The 13,750-nt window shown below is 43.8% G+C and overlaps 1 protein-coding gene across 7 annotated transcripts in view; it reads right to left on the bottom strand.

Annotated features, from left to right (window-relative positions):
- Window positions 1-13,750, bottom strand: part of LOC144679077 (catenin delta-2-like) — a 1,449,546-nt gene that overhangs the window by 38,766 nt on the left and 1,397,030 nt on the right. For 6 of the 7 annotated variants that reach the window (XM_078539356.1, XM_078539354.1, XM_078539355.1 and 3 more), the window contains one exon: window positions 9,222-9,306. In XM_078539356.1, the coding sequence (XP_078395482.1) occupies window positions 9,222-9,306 (85 nt within the window). Of the gene's footprint in view, window positions 1-6,613; window positions 6,744-9,221; window positions 9,307-13,750 lie in introns of those variants that run through there. The other variant, XM_078539360.1, reaches the window with a different exon arrangement.

Here is a 13,750-nt window from a genome sequence, read left to right as displayed (position 1 = left end):
ATTAAAACTGCATTGTGGGAAAAGGAAGCTGTACAGGTGATGCTGCCATTGGTTACTGGAGTCAGATGAGCAGGCGTCAATATAGATTTTAATTGAAAAAACAGTAGTGTTGTTCTCACCAGAGACAGTACTTCCCAAACTCTTGACCTCGACTAGCTAGAAGGACAAGGGCAGCAGGTGCATGGGAACACCACCGCCTCCAAGTTCTGCACCAAGTCACAGCCCATCCATACTTGGTTATGTACCACCATTCCTTCATCATCACTGGGTCAGAATACTGGGACCCCTTCACTGCACAGACTGCAGCAGTTCATGAACTTATCCTACCAGGTCTTCTCAAAGGCAAGTAGGAATGGGCAATAAAAACCAGTGATGCCCATATCCTGAGAATGAGTGAAACAAACACTTACTGACAACCACCTGCAGAGATATCAATCCATTGAATCTGGCAGACGATTAGCTTGCTTGATGTTACACCTACTGTGATAGCTCTGTTGATTTGTATGAAACGCTTGGTTTATTTTTCTCCTGTCCAGTTTTCACAATTAAAACAAGCGCACAAATTTTTGCATAGATGGAAAGGCTCTCCGTTTTTGTGAAAATGGCTCCAAAGGCCTGAATGCGGAAGGCCTGCCCCCGAACTCACCCCCACCATTTTCGCAGAGGGGGGAACAGGGCGGGTGAAACTTGGCAGATCTGTGTTTCACAGAGGCATCTGCACATGTTCGAGTGCAGCTGCATTCAGTCAGATCTGATTTTCGCAAGGAGGGAGTGGAAAACATGACTTGTGAACATTAAACCTGGTAGGAGAAAGTCTAAATTTATCAGAGTTCTTTGGAGAGGTAAGGTACTCTTTTGAAGAGGTAAGGTACTCTTTCGGATATGGTCCTGGGACACCTTTGGAAGAAGTGAGGTGTCCTTTGGATGGGGTAAGGTGCCCTTTGGGAGAGATAAAGTGACCTTTTGGATTGTTAAAATAAGATGTGAATGTGTGTAAAAAGCGCATAAACTCACTGTAACTTTCAAGCTCATTGGAACTGTCAAAGGGAGCTATCAAGGCATTTAAATATCTTGCTTTTTAACTATTTGAAAAAATTGTCTGCAGTGTTGAAAAAAATCAGTGTTTGTTATTTCACTCTGTCTGTTGACATAGCCTGAAGGTTACCATTACCGGATTAGTGCTGCATCACTGATTTCACAACCTTTCATTATCAGGTGAGGTGCCTGTCAGTTCACAGTTTGCTTCACAGTTCCAAGTGCTTATAAAGTCTTTGAAGTGGGTCTATGAAATCAAATGGAATTATAAGGGATTAAACGAAGTTAAACGTAGTGAATAGGTTTTAATCAACGAGAAATATAAAAGCGAATTAATCGACAGACCATTAAGAACTTTATATAATCTCAACATGGGTCCTGAGGTCTGCCTATAGTAGATACTGGGTAAGTTTACATGGAGGGCGTAAGGCAAAGGTTGGGGGGCATGGGTTGGCATGAGTTGGCACTAAGTTGGCATATTGGCTATAAAGTGCCAAGGGGGATACGTAGAGTGGCATAGGTTGGCATAGGGGCTATAAGGGCCATGGGGGTGGGTAGAGGAGCATAGGTTGAAATGGAGGGGCCATGGGTGTGGGTGGGAAGCATGAGATGGCATGGGTCGGCATGAATGGGGCATGGGGAGTGGGTAGGTGGGGTTGAGGGGGCGTGAGGGACGACGGCTGGAGTGCTGTTTTTGGTTTTATTCTTTTCTTCACAGTGCTGGATCGCCGAGCCGGCATTTTCGGCCACCCTACCTCTGCACTCGGCAGCCTGTGCTGACTCTCATTTCACTGCCGCCCGCAACCACCCCCCCCCCACCCCCACCACCTCTGGCATGTAAACCCGACTGTTTGGGGCACTTTTTCCCGGATCGGGTTTGCAGAGCTGGGAATTATCCCGACTCTGCACTTCCCACCCAGGTTCAAAAATTCAGGCAAATTCAGGCAAGGGCTTGAGACAAATTTCTGAGGGGAGAGGATTTTGATATTTTGAAGTTCATTGGACAAACAGTTGTGCAGACAGGAACATCCATTCTGAGCTATCTCCTGGTTTGTCAGTCTTTCTGAGCCCATTGAAATAGAGTGATGTTGATCGACTAAAGCTCAGGTATAAGTTAAGTTACAGGCATTGGTAAATGTTTATTATTATTTAGAAAAGTGTTGCATCTATTTTAACATGAGAGAGCTTCTATCAATTCAGTGGATTGATTAATCTGTTACAGTTTTGAGGTTTATAAGATTGTTATGTTTTGGAACTGTGTTTTTAAATTTTCAGATAAAAGGAAAAGGTCATGTGACCTGTTCTGAAGCCTGGTTGACAGTAAGCCTGGGTAGTTTTATTGTTAGACATCAAAGGAAAGTTTAGATTGTTTTATTGGGAAGAAGGTGCAAGGTATTCATGCTTGGAGACAATGGTAGCAGCCTGTGTGTTAACAGTGGAGATTGCAAGTCTCCAAAATCCCAGAAAAGTGTTGAGAATGTCAGGTTGTAAAGAGTTATGCTTTAAACAGTCCATTTAGTTCCAAGGCGAAAGAGACTTGGGCTCTCAAGGATAGTTCACTCGCATTTCTACCTAGATACTAGGGCCAAGTGATTGATGTCGCCGTGGGGAAGGACAGAGAGGAAGCCATTATAAAGGTCAGGTTGCATGCTTTCCTAGAATATCACAGTATTTTGAATTTGCCTGGATCCAGGAAAGAGGGAGCAGTCAGTGGCCAAGAAAAGTGTCTATGGTTCGCTGTGCAGGAATGTACGTGAAGCTCGCACTCAGATTGGAAAGGTCAAGTTCGTGTGGAGTTAAAATGAGGCTGGAAGAGTCGCCTAGCTTGGGCTAGAGGGAGAGACTCCAGGAAAAGAAACATCACTGTGAAAGACCGCTCTAAGATTGCAAGTTACCAGAAAAGAAAAGAACAGGAATAAACGCTCAGGAGCTAATAATCACTTTGGATTGGTTCTGGAGAAATTGAATGTCTACATGAACAACAATGTAAAGTACATGTGCGAAATGTATTTTATGAGTTGGGCTAAGAATAAGAAGGTGAGTACTCTGTTCTGTGATTTAAAGTACAAGTTGCCTACAAAGATAGAGGTTAGTTCACAGTGTTTTAGTCATTTGTTACTGTAAATGTCTTAAAATGTGAAATCTCGATGTGCCATTATTTCAGCCAGTAACTGGATGTTTGAATTTCTTTTTAAGTTAACGCTGTCTATAGGGATCGTAACAATACTAGAAGTGTTCTATTTGACCTTCAGTATCAGCTGTGACTCAGTGGTAGGGCTCTCACCTCTGAGGCAAAAAGTCATGGCTTGAAGTCCCACTCCAACCATTCGAGTACAAAACCTAGGTCAATATTCTGGTGCAGTACTGAGGGACTGACTGATGTTTTTTTTGGATGAGGCATTGAAGCAAGGTCCCATTCCACACCACCTCACCCCACAACACCCTTCAAGTGGACATAAAGCAGCCCATGACAGTATTTTGAAGAAAAGCAAGGAGGTTTTCCCGATATCTTGTCCAATATTTGTCCCTCAATGCACATCACTAAAACAGATTACCTGAGAATGATCACAATGCTGTTTGTAACACATTGCTGTGCACAGTTTGGCTGTTGCATTTCCTACATTATTGTACTTCATTGGCTGTAAGGTGCTTTGAGATGTCCTGAGGTAGTGAAAGGCACTATATAAATGCAAGACTTTCATTTCTTTACTTGTATAGTGCCGTATTGGTGAGGTATTTTGACTCTGCGAGGTAGTCTAAAACAGGCGATATAGTTTCAGCTGTCCAACTTCAATGGAAATGAAAATTGGGGAGATGTACAATGGATGGTTGCTTATTTTACACAATCGCAAAAAGTCACAATTACCTCCACTGTATGTGTAAATTCATACTTCTGTTTGTAGGATGTGAGCACTCACTTACTGGGCTGAGCATGAGAGAAATACTCGAGGAGCCTAAAAGAATCACGGCTACAATCACGAAACATTGTCACGTAGAGGCTCCTGATTTCTAACAGAATGCTTAAAATAGATGGCACTGACAATATCAATTTTCTTGATTATGTTTATTTCATTCCATTGAACCTAGAATTCACAGGGAATCATCAACATTAAACATGAAGATAAACAAGGCACTGGGCTCGTCAAGGCAACAAAAATTAGCTGACCATTTAGCAAGCTGAAATTTAGTTCTAACTATGCTTCAGTTCTGCCGAAGGGCCATGAAGGCTCGAAACGTTAACTGATTTCTTCTCCGCCGATGCTGCCAGACCTGCTGAGTTTTTCCAGGTAATTCTGTTTTTGTTTTGGATTTCCAGCATCCGCAGTAGCTTTTAGCTTTTTGTTTTGAAATTTACTTGATCGCCATTGTCCTGGTAATTCAGTTGCAATCTGTATTACTCAGCTTCACCACCAGGTGGCAGAAAGGGTCTGTGCCGCTCAACTTTCGGTATATGCTCTACAGCATGTGACCTTACACTGCACAGCTTGTGAACACTGACTGGATACCTTGATGAATGCTAGACTCCTTGCTGTACGATTTAAGACGCCAGATTGTAGTGAATATTGTCACCATTTAAAAAAATGACGATGAGGGTATTAATTGGGAAGTTCTTTTTAAAGTACACCAAATGATCCATTTCCTTACCCCTTTCCCTCCTTGTCTTACCCTTGTCTCAGTGAAATTGCGTGTCTTTTTTGAAATTCTTTTTGAGCATTTCTGTTTAATTGTTATAAAGTGCATTAAAAATGGGAAAGAAAAGAAACGGCTGTTTCCCTGGGTAATGTGGATGGAAGTGAGAGGTCATGTGATAAGACCACCAGGAAGACATCCAACCAGAGCTGGTAATCCCTAATGTGACAGCTATTGAAAGCCACTAATACTGGTGTCAGTCAGTGGGAGTGTTAGTCAGGTGAGCCAGGCAAGCAGCTAAATGGTTACCTGAATGATTCTACAACAATAGAAAGAAATGTCCTAAGGCGCTTCACAGGAGTATAATAGGTTAAAAACTAGCATCGAGGCAAAGGAGGAAACATTCAGACAGGTGACCAAAAACTTGGTTAAAGAGTTAGGTTTAAAGGAGATCTTAAAGGAGGAAAGAGAGATGGAGAGGTTTAGGGAGGGGATTCCAGAGCTTAGGGTCCAGGCAGCTGAAGGCATAACCATCAGTGGTCAGGTGTTGAAAATTGGGCACAGTTAAGAGGTCAGAGGACTGTCTTCTCCCTCACCAAATTCGTGCAGATCCATCTTCTCTACTCCTCCTTTGAGACTTTTCTTTTGAATGGGGAGAGGGCGCTATTAATATCACTGTGAGATTTTTCTTTTGAACAGAATTAGCTATGGACTTACCCACGGCAACCCGTGCAAATTTCAGGTCTGACTCCGCACTCAGGGGAATCGGTGAAACTTGCCTCCATACATCGCCATTTCCAGAACGCTTATGGAGCTCACAATGCAAAACAAATTACACTGCTCGTTTTTTTTTTAAACTTCAAGATTCGACACACGTTTCAGTGAAGTCCTTTCTTCCTTTTTGTGCGTTGCTTATCTCCACAAGACTGTGAATCACAGACACTCCCACTGGGATTCTGCAGCACTGAACAGCACAAATATGCTCCAGGGAATCCAGTCAATACACGTGGTAAAATAAGAGTAATGGAAGCCAAATTTAGAGGCTTTTTTCCTATTAGGAGCCAGAGCTGGTCCACAATTAATTCATTCCCCTATCTATCCTATGTATGTCAGCCATGATTCAGTCAAAGCAGTCCCACCTCTGAGCTAGAAGCTGTGGGTTCAAGCCCCACTCCACAGGTTTGAGCACATAATCGAGGCTAAAACACCACTGCGGTACTGAGAGAGGGCTGCACTGTCGGGGTGCTGCTTTTCAGATGAACGTTAAATTAATTCCCTGTCAGGCAGATCTACTGATATTTTACACAAAGAATACAATTACTACCTGTCTTTAATCAGTTGTAGCATGGAGACTGATATGGCTGGCCAGGCACACCATAGCTCTGCAACTCATGGCGGTATACTGAATACATTGCAGTCACACAGGTTACAGTGAAAGTTTAAAACTCATGCACTGAAAATACACTGGGTACACAGAGTAAATCTGCAAAAGAGCAAGCATAGCGCAGGGAGGGTTTAACACAAATAAGATAGAGGGGAGAAGGAGCTTACAGAAACAGGGAGAAAAATAGTCAGTGATGGATGCAGAGAGAAAGTGAAATTTTCTGCCACAGCTACAATGACAATAATGAAAGAAATTGGTTGGAAGCCTTTAAGAGGGAAAGAGCAGGAGACGAACAGAAAGGCAGAGAATAGCTGATGGGAAGTATTAAAGAGTGAGAAACAAGAAGGACAAATATTGCAAAAAAAAGACATTTTTATTTTTGCCTGCAAGCGGATCTGCTGAAATCAATCAGTGTTTGTCTATGTTCCCAGTTAAGCCGGTGGTTTTTGCAGCTTTTACCCCGAGGCTCTAAATGAATTGTTCCCATTACCAATAAAGACATTTCAACTGCCTTCGCTTCTGGGCATGTCATCAATTCAGTGGCAATGGACCGACTTACAAAGTTTGGCAATCAGGCAAGCAGCCTGTACATGGAGAAGTGCTTGTGGGATTGTTGGGATTGGCTGTTACAGCCCTTCCAGAATCCTGCCCTTGTTCTGAATGTCGGCATCACTGAAAGCTGACATCTTTCATGCTGATTCATGTCATCAAAAAGATACACAAGCAATTGATACGTTAATTTTTTTACTATCACGCTTAAATATAAAGCACTGGGTGCTGCTGGGATACATTAGGAATCGTAGAATTTTCCAACATTAGGGCCATCACACTTGTGCCAACTGTCTGAGTGGTTCAGGCAGTTTGTCCCATTCTTCTTCCCCTTAGAGGGTTGAGAGAAACTAGGACTCTTCAACATAGCAAAGAAAGTTTTTTTAAAAATGATACAAATTTGAACAGCTCTATTGTGAGAGGATAAATTCAATCAAGAAATGCTATTCCCACAATAGAGGGCCATGGGGGTATGAGGAGCCATAGGGAGCGGGTGGAGGGCACGAGGTGGCATGGATTGTAATGAATGGGGCATGGAGAGTGTGTGGGGGGGAATGTGAGGGGTGAAGGCTGGAGAGCTGTTTTTTGTTCTGTTCATTTTTCTCAATAACTTGAACTTGTGCCAATTTCCTTCCCTAAAGGACATTAGTGAACCAGATGGGTTTTTACAACAATCAACAAGGTCATCATTAGGCTTTTAATTCCAGATTTTTATTGAATTCAAATTCCACCATCTGCTGTGGCAGGATTCGAACCTGGGTCCCCCAGAGCATTACCCTGGGTCTCTGAATCACTGGGCCTTCCACCCAGCCCACCTCCGTACCTGGCAGCGGCCGCTCCCGATCCAGGGGTGGAGGCCCCCCCCTCCCCACCCCGGTACAAAAGTCCGACCTTCTGTGCCCCTTTTTCCCAGTTTCGGTTTGCGGAGCCGGGAAACGTTCCAACCCTGTGCACCCGGCCCAGGAGCAAAAATCCGGGCTAAGTCTCATTGGTTCTCCACTCCATTTAGTTTATATTTTCTCTCCTTATTCTTCATCCCCAAATTTACTATCTCACATTTTTCTTGATTATACATAACAAAAGTGAATACACTTCGGACAAACAAATGGAAATGGCGATTAGGAAAAGGCCCACTGACCCACCCAGCTTGCCCATAAAGTTGTGATGTCTTCTGCATCACAATACAGACACTCCCCTACCACCGGAGTCATGTAATCTCCTGGGAGAGGTGAAAATTAAGATAAATATTCAGGGCAATTAGGAAGATAAAAGTACTTCATCAGCTTTAAAAAGATCATAAAAGTCACAATATAAATGCAAGCTCTTTCTGAAAATTACACCCAATCTCTATCTGTCCATTCCGCAACACATCTAAAAAAGCAAAATACTGCAGGTGCTGGAAATCTGAAATAAAAACAGAAAATGCTGGAAATACTCAGGCAACCTCTTTGGAGAGAGAAACAGAATTAATAATTCAGTCCTAATGAAAGGTCACCGATCTGAAACGTTAATTCTGGGAGGAATTTAATACGTGTGACTGGTTGGAGAACCGGTGGGAACCCTGTGTCGCTTCTCTCCGGGAGGCCTGACTCAATACCAGGCAATCAGGCACTGACCTGGACAGAGATAAAAACAAAAACTACTGCGGATGCTGGAAATCCAAAACAAAAACAGAATTACCTGGAAAAACTCAGCAGGTCTGGCAGCATCGGCGGAGAAGAAAAGAGTTGACGTTTCGAGTCCTCATGACCCTTCAGCAGAACACTTCTGCTGAAGGGTCATGAGGACTCGAAACGTCAACTCTTTTCTTCTCCGCCGATGCTGCCAGACCTGCTGAGTTTTTCCAGGTAATTCTGTTTTTGTTTACTGACCTGGACAGTGTCAGGCCTACCAATCGAGCAATCAAGCCTCCAGTAGGGCTGGCCGGCTGCTCTCCAGTACTGCAGCGCCATCAGTACTGGCGGCCAATGACAGTGCTACACTTGGGCCTACCTTGAAGATTGCCATTGGATCCCCACGTAGAGGTGAATGTGGATGGGATGTGGGTCGCTGGCAAGGTGAGGATAGGGGGATGGCCTTTCTCCCCCACATTGGATCCCTCTATCAAACACAGAGTGTTTGAGAATGGGCCACCTCTACGGTGCCACGGACAAACCCTAACAGGGTTTGCTGGGCGGTTTACCCTCATGAAGAATTCTCTGCCTCCACTGGTTGACTACCAGTGGCAGGAGGCCCTACTTAAGGGTCTTAAATTGTCTCTGGGAGGGAAGGTCACCCTCTGCCCTTCCTGTCCTGAACTTGATCAGTTGTGGGGGGATGGTGGAGGAGGCGGGGCGAGGCAGGAAGTGGCAGGGTCCCCATCAAATGGCTCTCCCACCTCCTGGAGGGGCACTAAATTTCACCCTCTGTTTCTCTTTCCACAGACACTGCCTGACCTGCTGAGTATTTCCTGCCACCCATCTATGTTCTCATTAAGTCACTTAAAATCCTTGCAATGTCAACGACACCCTCTAATTTTTGCTGTCTGCAAATTTGTGCCCAAGTTGAGATACTTTATCAATGCTGAAAATGGTCTCAACATGAAGAGGAGGAGAATAGGAAAGTGAAGAACAAAATGCCTTACCTTCTTGTAGAGGCTCCTCAGATCTCGATATTGCCACATACTGTTCAGGACTTGGGATGCTGCCTTCACCACCTTCGGTGAATGCCTGTGTGTAAAACACCATAGCACAAGTTAGAAACCACGTTAACACTTTGGCTGGCAGGACTGGCATGAGTGAAAATGTCAAGGAATGTTTTTGCAGAGGAAAATAGGAATGAAGTTGACACACCAAGTTAGTATGAATCTGTCACCTTTACATTTGTTATCTAGCAAGCTGATATTTTTAATTAAGGTTGAAATAAATAAGACTCATCAAATGGTTTTTAAAGGTTAATGTAGTGTATGATTGATTTTATTCAGTAGTTGTAGCTTGAAGATCTATATATTTACTCTCCACGACAAGAGGCAAAATGTTGAACTGCTACTCTCCTTCAAAGCATAGGGCTAATGAGGGTGAATCTGCAGTTGATAGGCAAGAGCACCAGTGTAGAAATGACTGAAACTGTAGTGAGAATTTGAGATACTCAGTCATTGGTACAATGGCTAAAACGAGGGAGCAGAGCTCCACCCTAGATATTGAACGAGAGTGGGTTGGAACTTCCTAAACATAAGCCCGATACCAAATATCTGTTTTTTTTACATGGCACAAGTCAATTGACTCTCAGGTGTGACTTGTGGGTTAGTGGTGACACTCTCACCTCTGAGCCAGAAGGTCATGGCTTCAAGTCGCACTCCAGAGACTTGAGTACATAATCTAGGTCGCCACTCCAGTGCAGCGCTAAGGGAAAGCTGCACTGTTGAAAGTGCTGTTTTTGGGATCAAACATTAAACCAAGGGCCTGTCTGCTCTCTCAGGTTGACGTCAAATATCCCATGGCACTATTGCAAAGAACTGCAGAGATAATTTGCCTGGTGCCCTAGCCCGTATTTATCCATCAAACATTACTAAGACAGATTTTCTAGCCATTATCTCATTTCTGCTCGTAGGGCCTTACTGTGCACAGACAGATTGCCGTGTTTGCTACATTACGACAGTGACCACACTTCAATTGCACCTCATTGACTGAGGTGACGCAAAGCGCTGTCTAAATACAAGTCTTTCTTCCCATTCCCTTCTATGGCTTACAACGTGAAGGTATTTGTTGTAAGCACCAGAGTTCTTGGCAGGATCCTATTCCTTGCCCTGTCTCTATCTGTCCAAAAAGTACAGCAGCTCCCATCCCAGCATTTATGATGCCAGAACAGGACATGTTGTCACTTGATTCTGAAATGGAGACCCCTGGTACAAAGACAGGGGGAACCTAGCTGGTGCAAATGGGTAGCCTTGATTTGAATCCATTAAAGAAACATTTTTCTGTCAGTTGGAAGTTGAGTCATGCACAGACATTTATTAGATCAAACCAAAGATTGTCTGGTGGACTTTCTCTGTGTTTTATGCTCCTGAACTTGGGTGCAGTTTACAAATGTACAGAGCAGCTTATGGCCAAACAAATTATTCTGGCAATGCCGAGGTTCTCAGTGAAAAGTTGGTTGGCTCCTCTATTATATCAAAATAGTCACCAACCCCACAACCCCCAAGGCACCTTAAAGTTCTTAATGTTTAATTCTGATTTTTTAACTGACAGATAAATGTTTCTTTAATGGATTCAAATCAAGACTACCCATTTGCGCCAGCAAGGTTCCCCCTGTCTTTGTACCAGGGGGTCTCCATTTCAGAATGAAGTGGCAACATGTCCTGTTCTGGCATCATAAATGCTGGGATGGGAGCTGCTGTACTTTTTGGACAGTTAGGGCCAGGGCAAGGATTAGGACCCTGCCGAAAACTCTGGTGCTTACAACAAATACCTTCACGTTGTAAGCCATAGAAGGAAATGGGAAGAAAGACTTGTATTTAGACAGCGCATTGCGTCTCCTCAGTCAATGAGGTGCATTTGAAGTGTGGTCAGCAGAAGAACCAAGTTAATTCATGAAAGGGGACACTTCTGCACTGACAGGCTGATTTTCTGGGTAAACATTGATGGTGGAGAGGGTGGAGGAGGGTTTTTGCGGGGGCAAGGAAGCCTCACTTGCTGCCAGGACTTATTGTACGGGGGGAACTGCAGTGAGGAGGCACCTTGTCAGCACCTTCTGCAAAGTGAACTTGGAAAACTGCCTCGGTCCGAAATGTCTACCACCAATCAGCAGGATCCAAAGCATAAAATGAGACAAGGGGATAGATTTTTGACTGTGCGAATGTGTAGAATGGGCAATAGCGAGTCGGCAGACCATTTCACATCTCACAAGTTTTATTTTCATTCAATGGGAAGAGATGTAAAATCGTCTGCTGATTCTCTATCATCTGTTTTACACTATCACATTAAATCGTATCCCCGGGGATACAAATAAATGACTCACAAATCTCCCTTACTTCAGACTTTATATTGTAGGGCAATTCAGCAGAATGATGCCTTCCCCTTTAGTCAAACTGCGAGAAGGAATTTAAAATGTTAACAAATGATTACCCAACTGATTTGCATATGTGCATTATGGTTTTCGAAGCAGGCTTGTCGCAACCTGATGGAGGTACCCAGTGTCATGTGGTATAAAATTGAAGTCTTTGAAGAAAATTAAAAGGTTTGAGAGTGGAGAGAGAAACTATTTCCTCGGGTCGGGGAGTCCAGAACAAGTGGGCAAAATTAGAGCTGGGCTGTTTGGGGTGATAACAGGTAGCACTTCTTTACACAAAAGGTAGTGAAAATGTAAAAACTGAGGTTGATGGATTTTTGTTAGGCAAGGGTACTAAGGGTTACAGAATGTAGGTGTATGACTGGAGGTAAGATACAGATTAGTCACAATCTAATTGGCTGCTAGAACAAACTTGACGGACCGGATGGCCTACTCCTGTTCCTCTCTTCCTTCAAGAATTTCTTCCCCCACCCCCTCAGCTTGGCCGCAAGCCATGTAGAATGCCAAGACAAATACCCATTGGCAATCAGCAAAATCCCACAGGGGAGGGCACGGTAATCTCCAAAAGTGATGCAAAAGAGGAGGAGGTGGTAAATTAATTTAGGCAGGATCAGATCTTGTCTGCACCTGTCTTGGAAGTAAAAGTGCTGTGTTATTGACAGCAATGACAGGGAACCTGAGAACGACGAACCTCCTAAACACACCATTAGGGATTTGCATTGTATTCCCAGCCCAGAAACACTTATCAATGCCGGGGATTTATTGCTGACCAGATACTAATGTGGTTAATTGTGTAAATTACACATGCATCCAACAGCACAGATTATTGTCCTACACTTCTAGCAGGTGTGTAAATTCATCTTGGGCAATGGAAAATGGATCATGACAAATCTGTATACCCCGATTGAAGTCAACGGAAGAGAAAATTGGATGGAGACTGCCGAGTTGCCATTGGCCAATTAACACTCCTGCTTAAGACCAAAGCATAACCTCTTTATACCTTCAACAATTTCTCAGTCTGCTAGATTCTTCACATCTCAAATGCTTTTCACAAAGGTAGATGATGATTGCCAGTGGCTGGCTGTGTCCCATGTTCAGAACCAGTCGCCGAACCCAGGTTAATGCCCAGATGACACCATTGTGCATGCCTATTGTGTAGGAGTGTGCTGCACCTATCCTGAATGAGAGGCAAAACCTAACCCGAAACCTAACACCTAACCCTACCCCTTCAGTGGTTCTTCAATTTTTAAAATTAATCTCCAAAAAAAAATCAAATCACAATTGTGCAAAATGTATGCTCATGACTTTCAGAGAAGCAGAGAATGAGAACAGTACAGCGTAGAGGGAGGCCATTTGGCCTATCAAATCTGCGTTAGCTCTTTCAAAGAGCAATCCAGTTAGTTTCACTTCCCTGCTCTTTCCCTATACCTCTTTCTTTTCTCTTTCAGATATTTATCCAATTCCCTTTTGAAAGCTGATATTGAACTTCTGTCCACCACCGTATCAGGCAGCCCATTCCAAATCCTAAACACTTGTGTAAAAAACATCTTACCTCATGTTGCACCTGGTTCTTTTGTCAATCCCCTTAAATCTATGCCATCTGGCTATCAACCTTTCAGCTACTGGAAACATTTTTGCTTTATTTACACTATTTAAACTTTTCATGATTTCAAACAGCATTATCAAATCTCCTCTTAGGAGAAAAAAGCAGCTTCTCCGGTCTATTCAGGTAACTGAAGTCCCTTATTCCTGGAATCATTCTAGCAAATCTCTTCTGCATCCTCTCCAAAACATTCATAACTTTCCTAAAGTGTGGCACCCAGTATTGGACATAATGGGTGGAATCTGGTGGAGTCAATGTGGGTCTCAGCTGTTGGCTGGAGAGCTGACAAGACCCCCATGTTGCCTCTTTTTCAGGAAGGCCCACTTCACCTTGTGCCACTCAGGCACTTGACAGCACAACGGTGGGTCTTCCCCTGGATCAGGGAACCCCAGGGGCACACATCCTGCTCACAAGGAGCTGCCGGCCAATCAGAGGCCAGCAGCTCGTCTATAGTCAGCAGTGCCACTGGGAAGGTGGTGGCTGCTGCCGGTACAGCATCCACC

This window comes from Cetorhinus maximus, chromosome 3 (assembly GCF_964194155.1).
Source record: "Cetorhinus maximus chromosome 3, sCetMax3.hap1.1, whole genome shotgun sequence".
Taxonomy (NCBI): domain Eukaryota; kingdom Metazoa; phylum Chordata; class Chondrichthyes; order Lamniformes; family Cetorhinidae; genus Cetorhinus; species Cetorhinus maximus.
The sequence above is the reverse complement of the archived record's forward strand: the minus strand, read 5'-3'. Positions and strand labels throughout refer to the sequence as shown.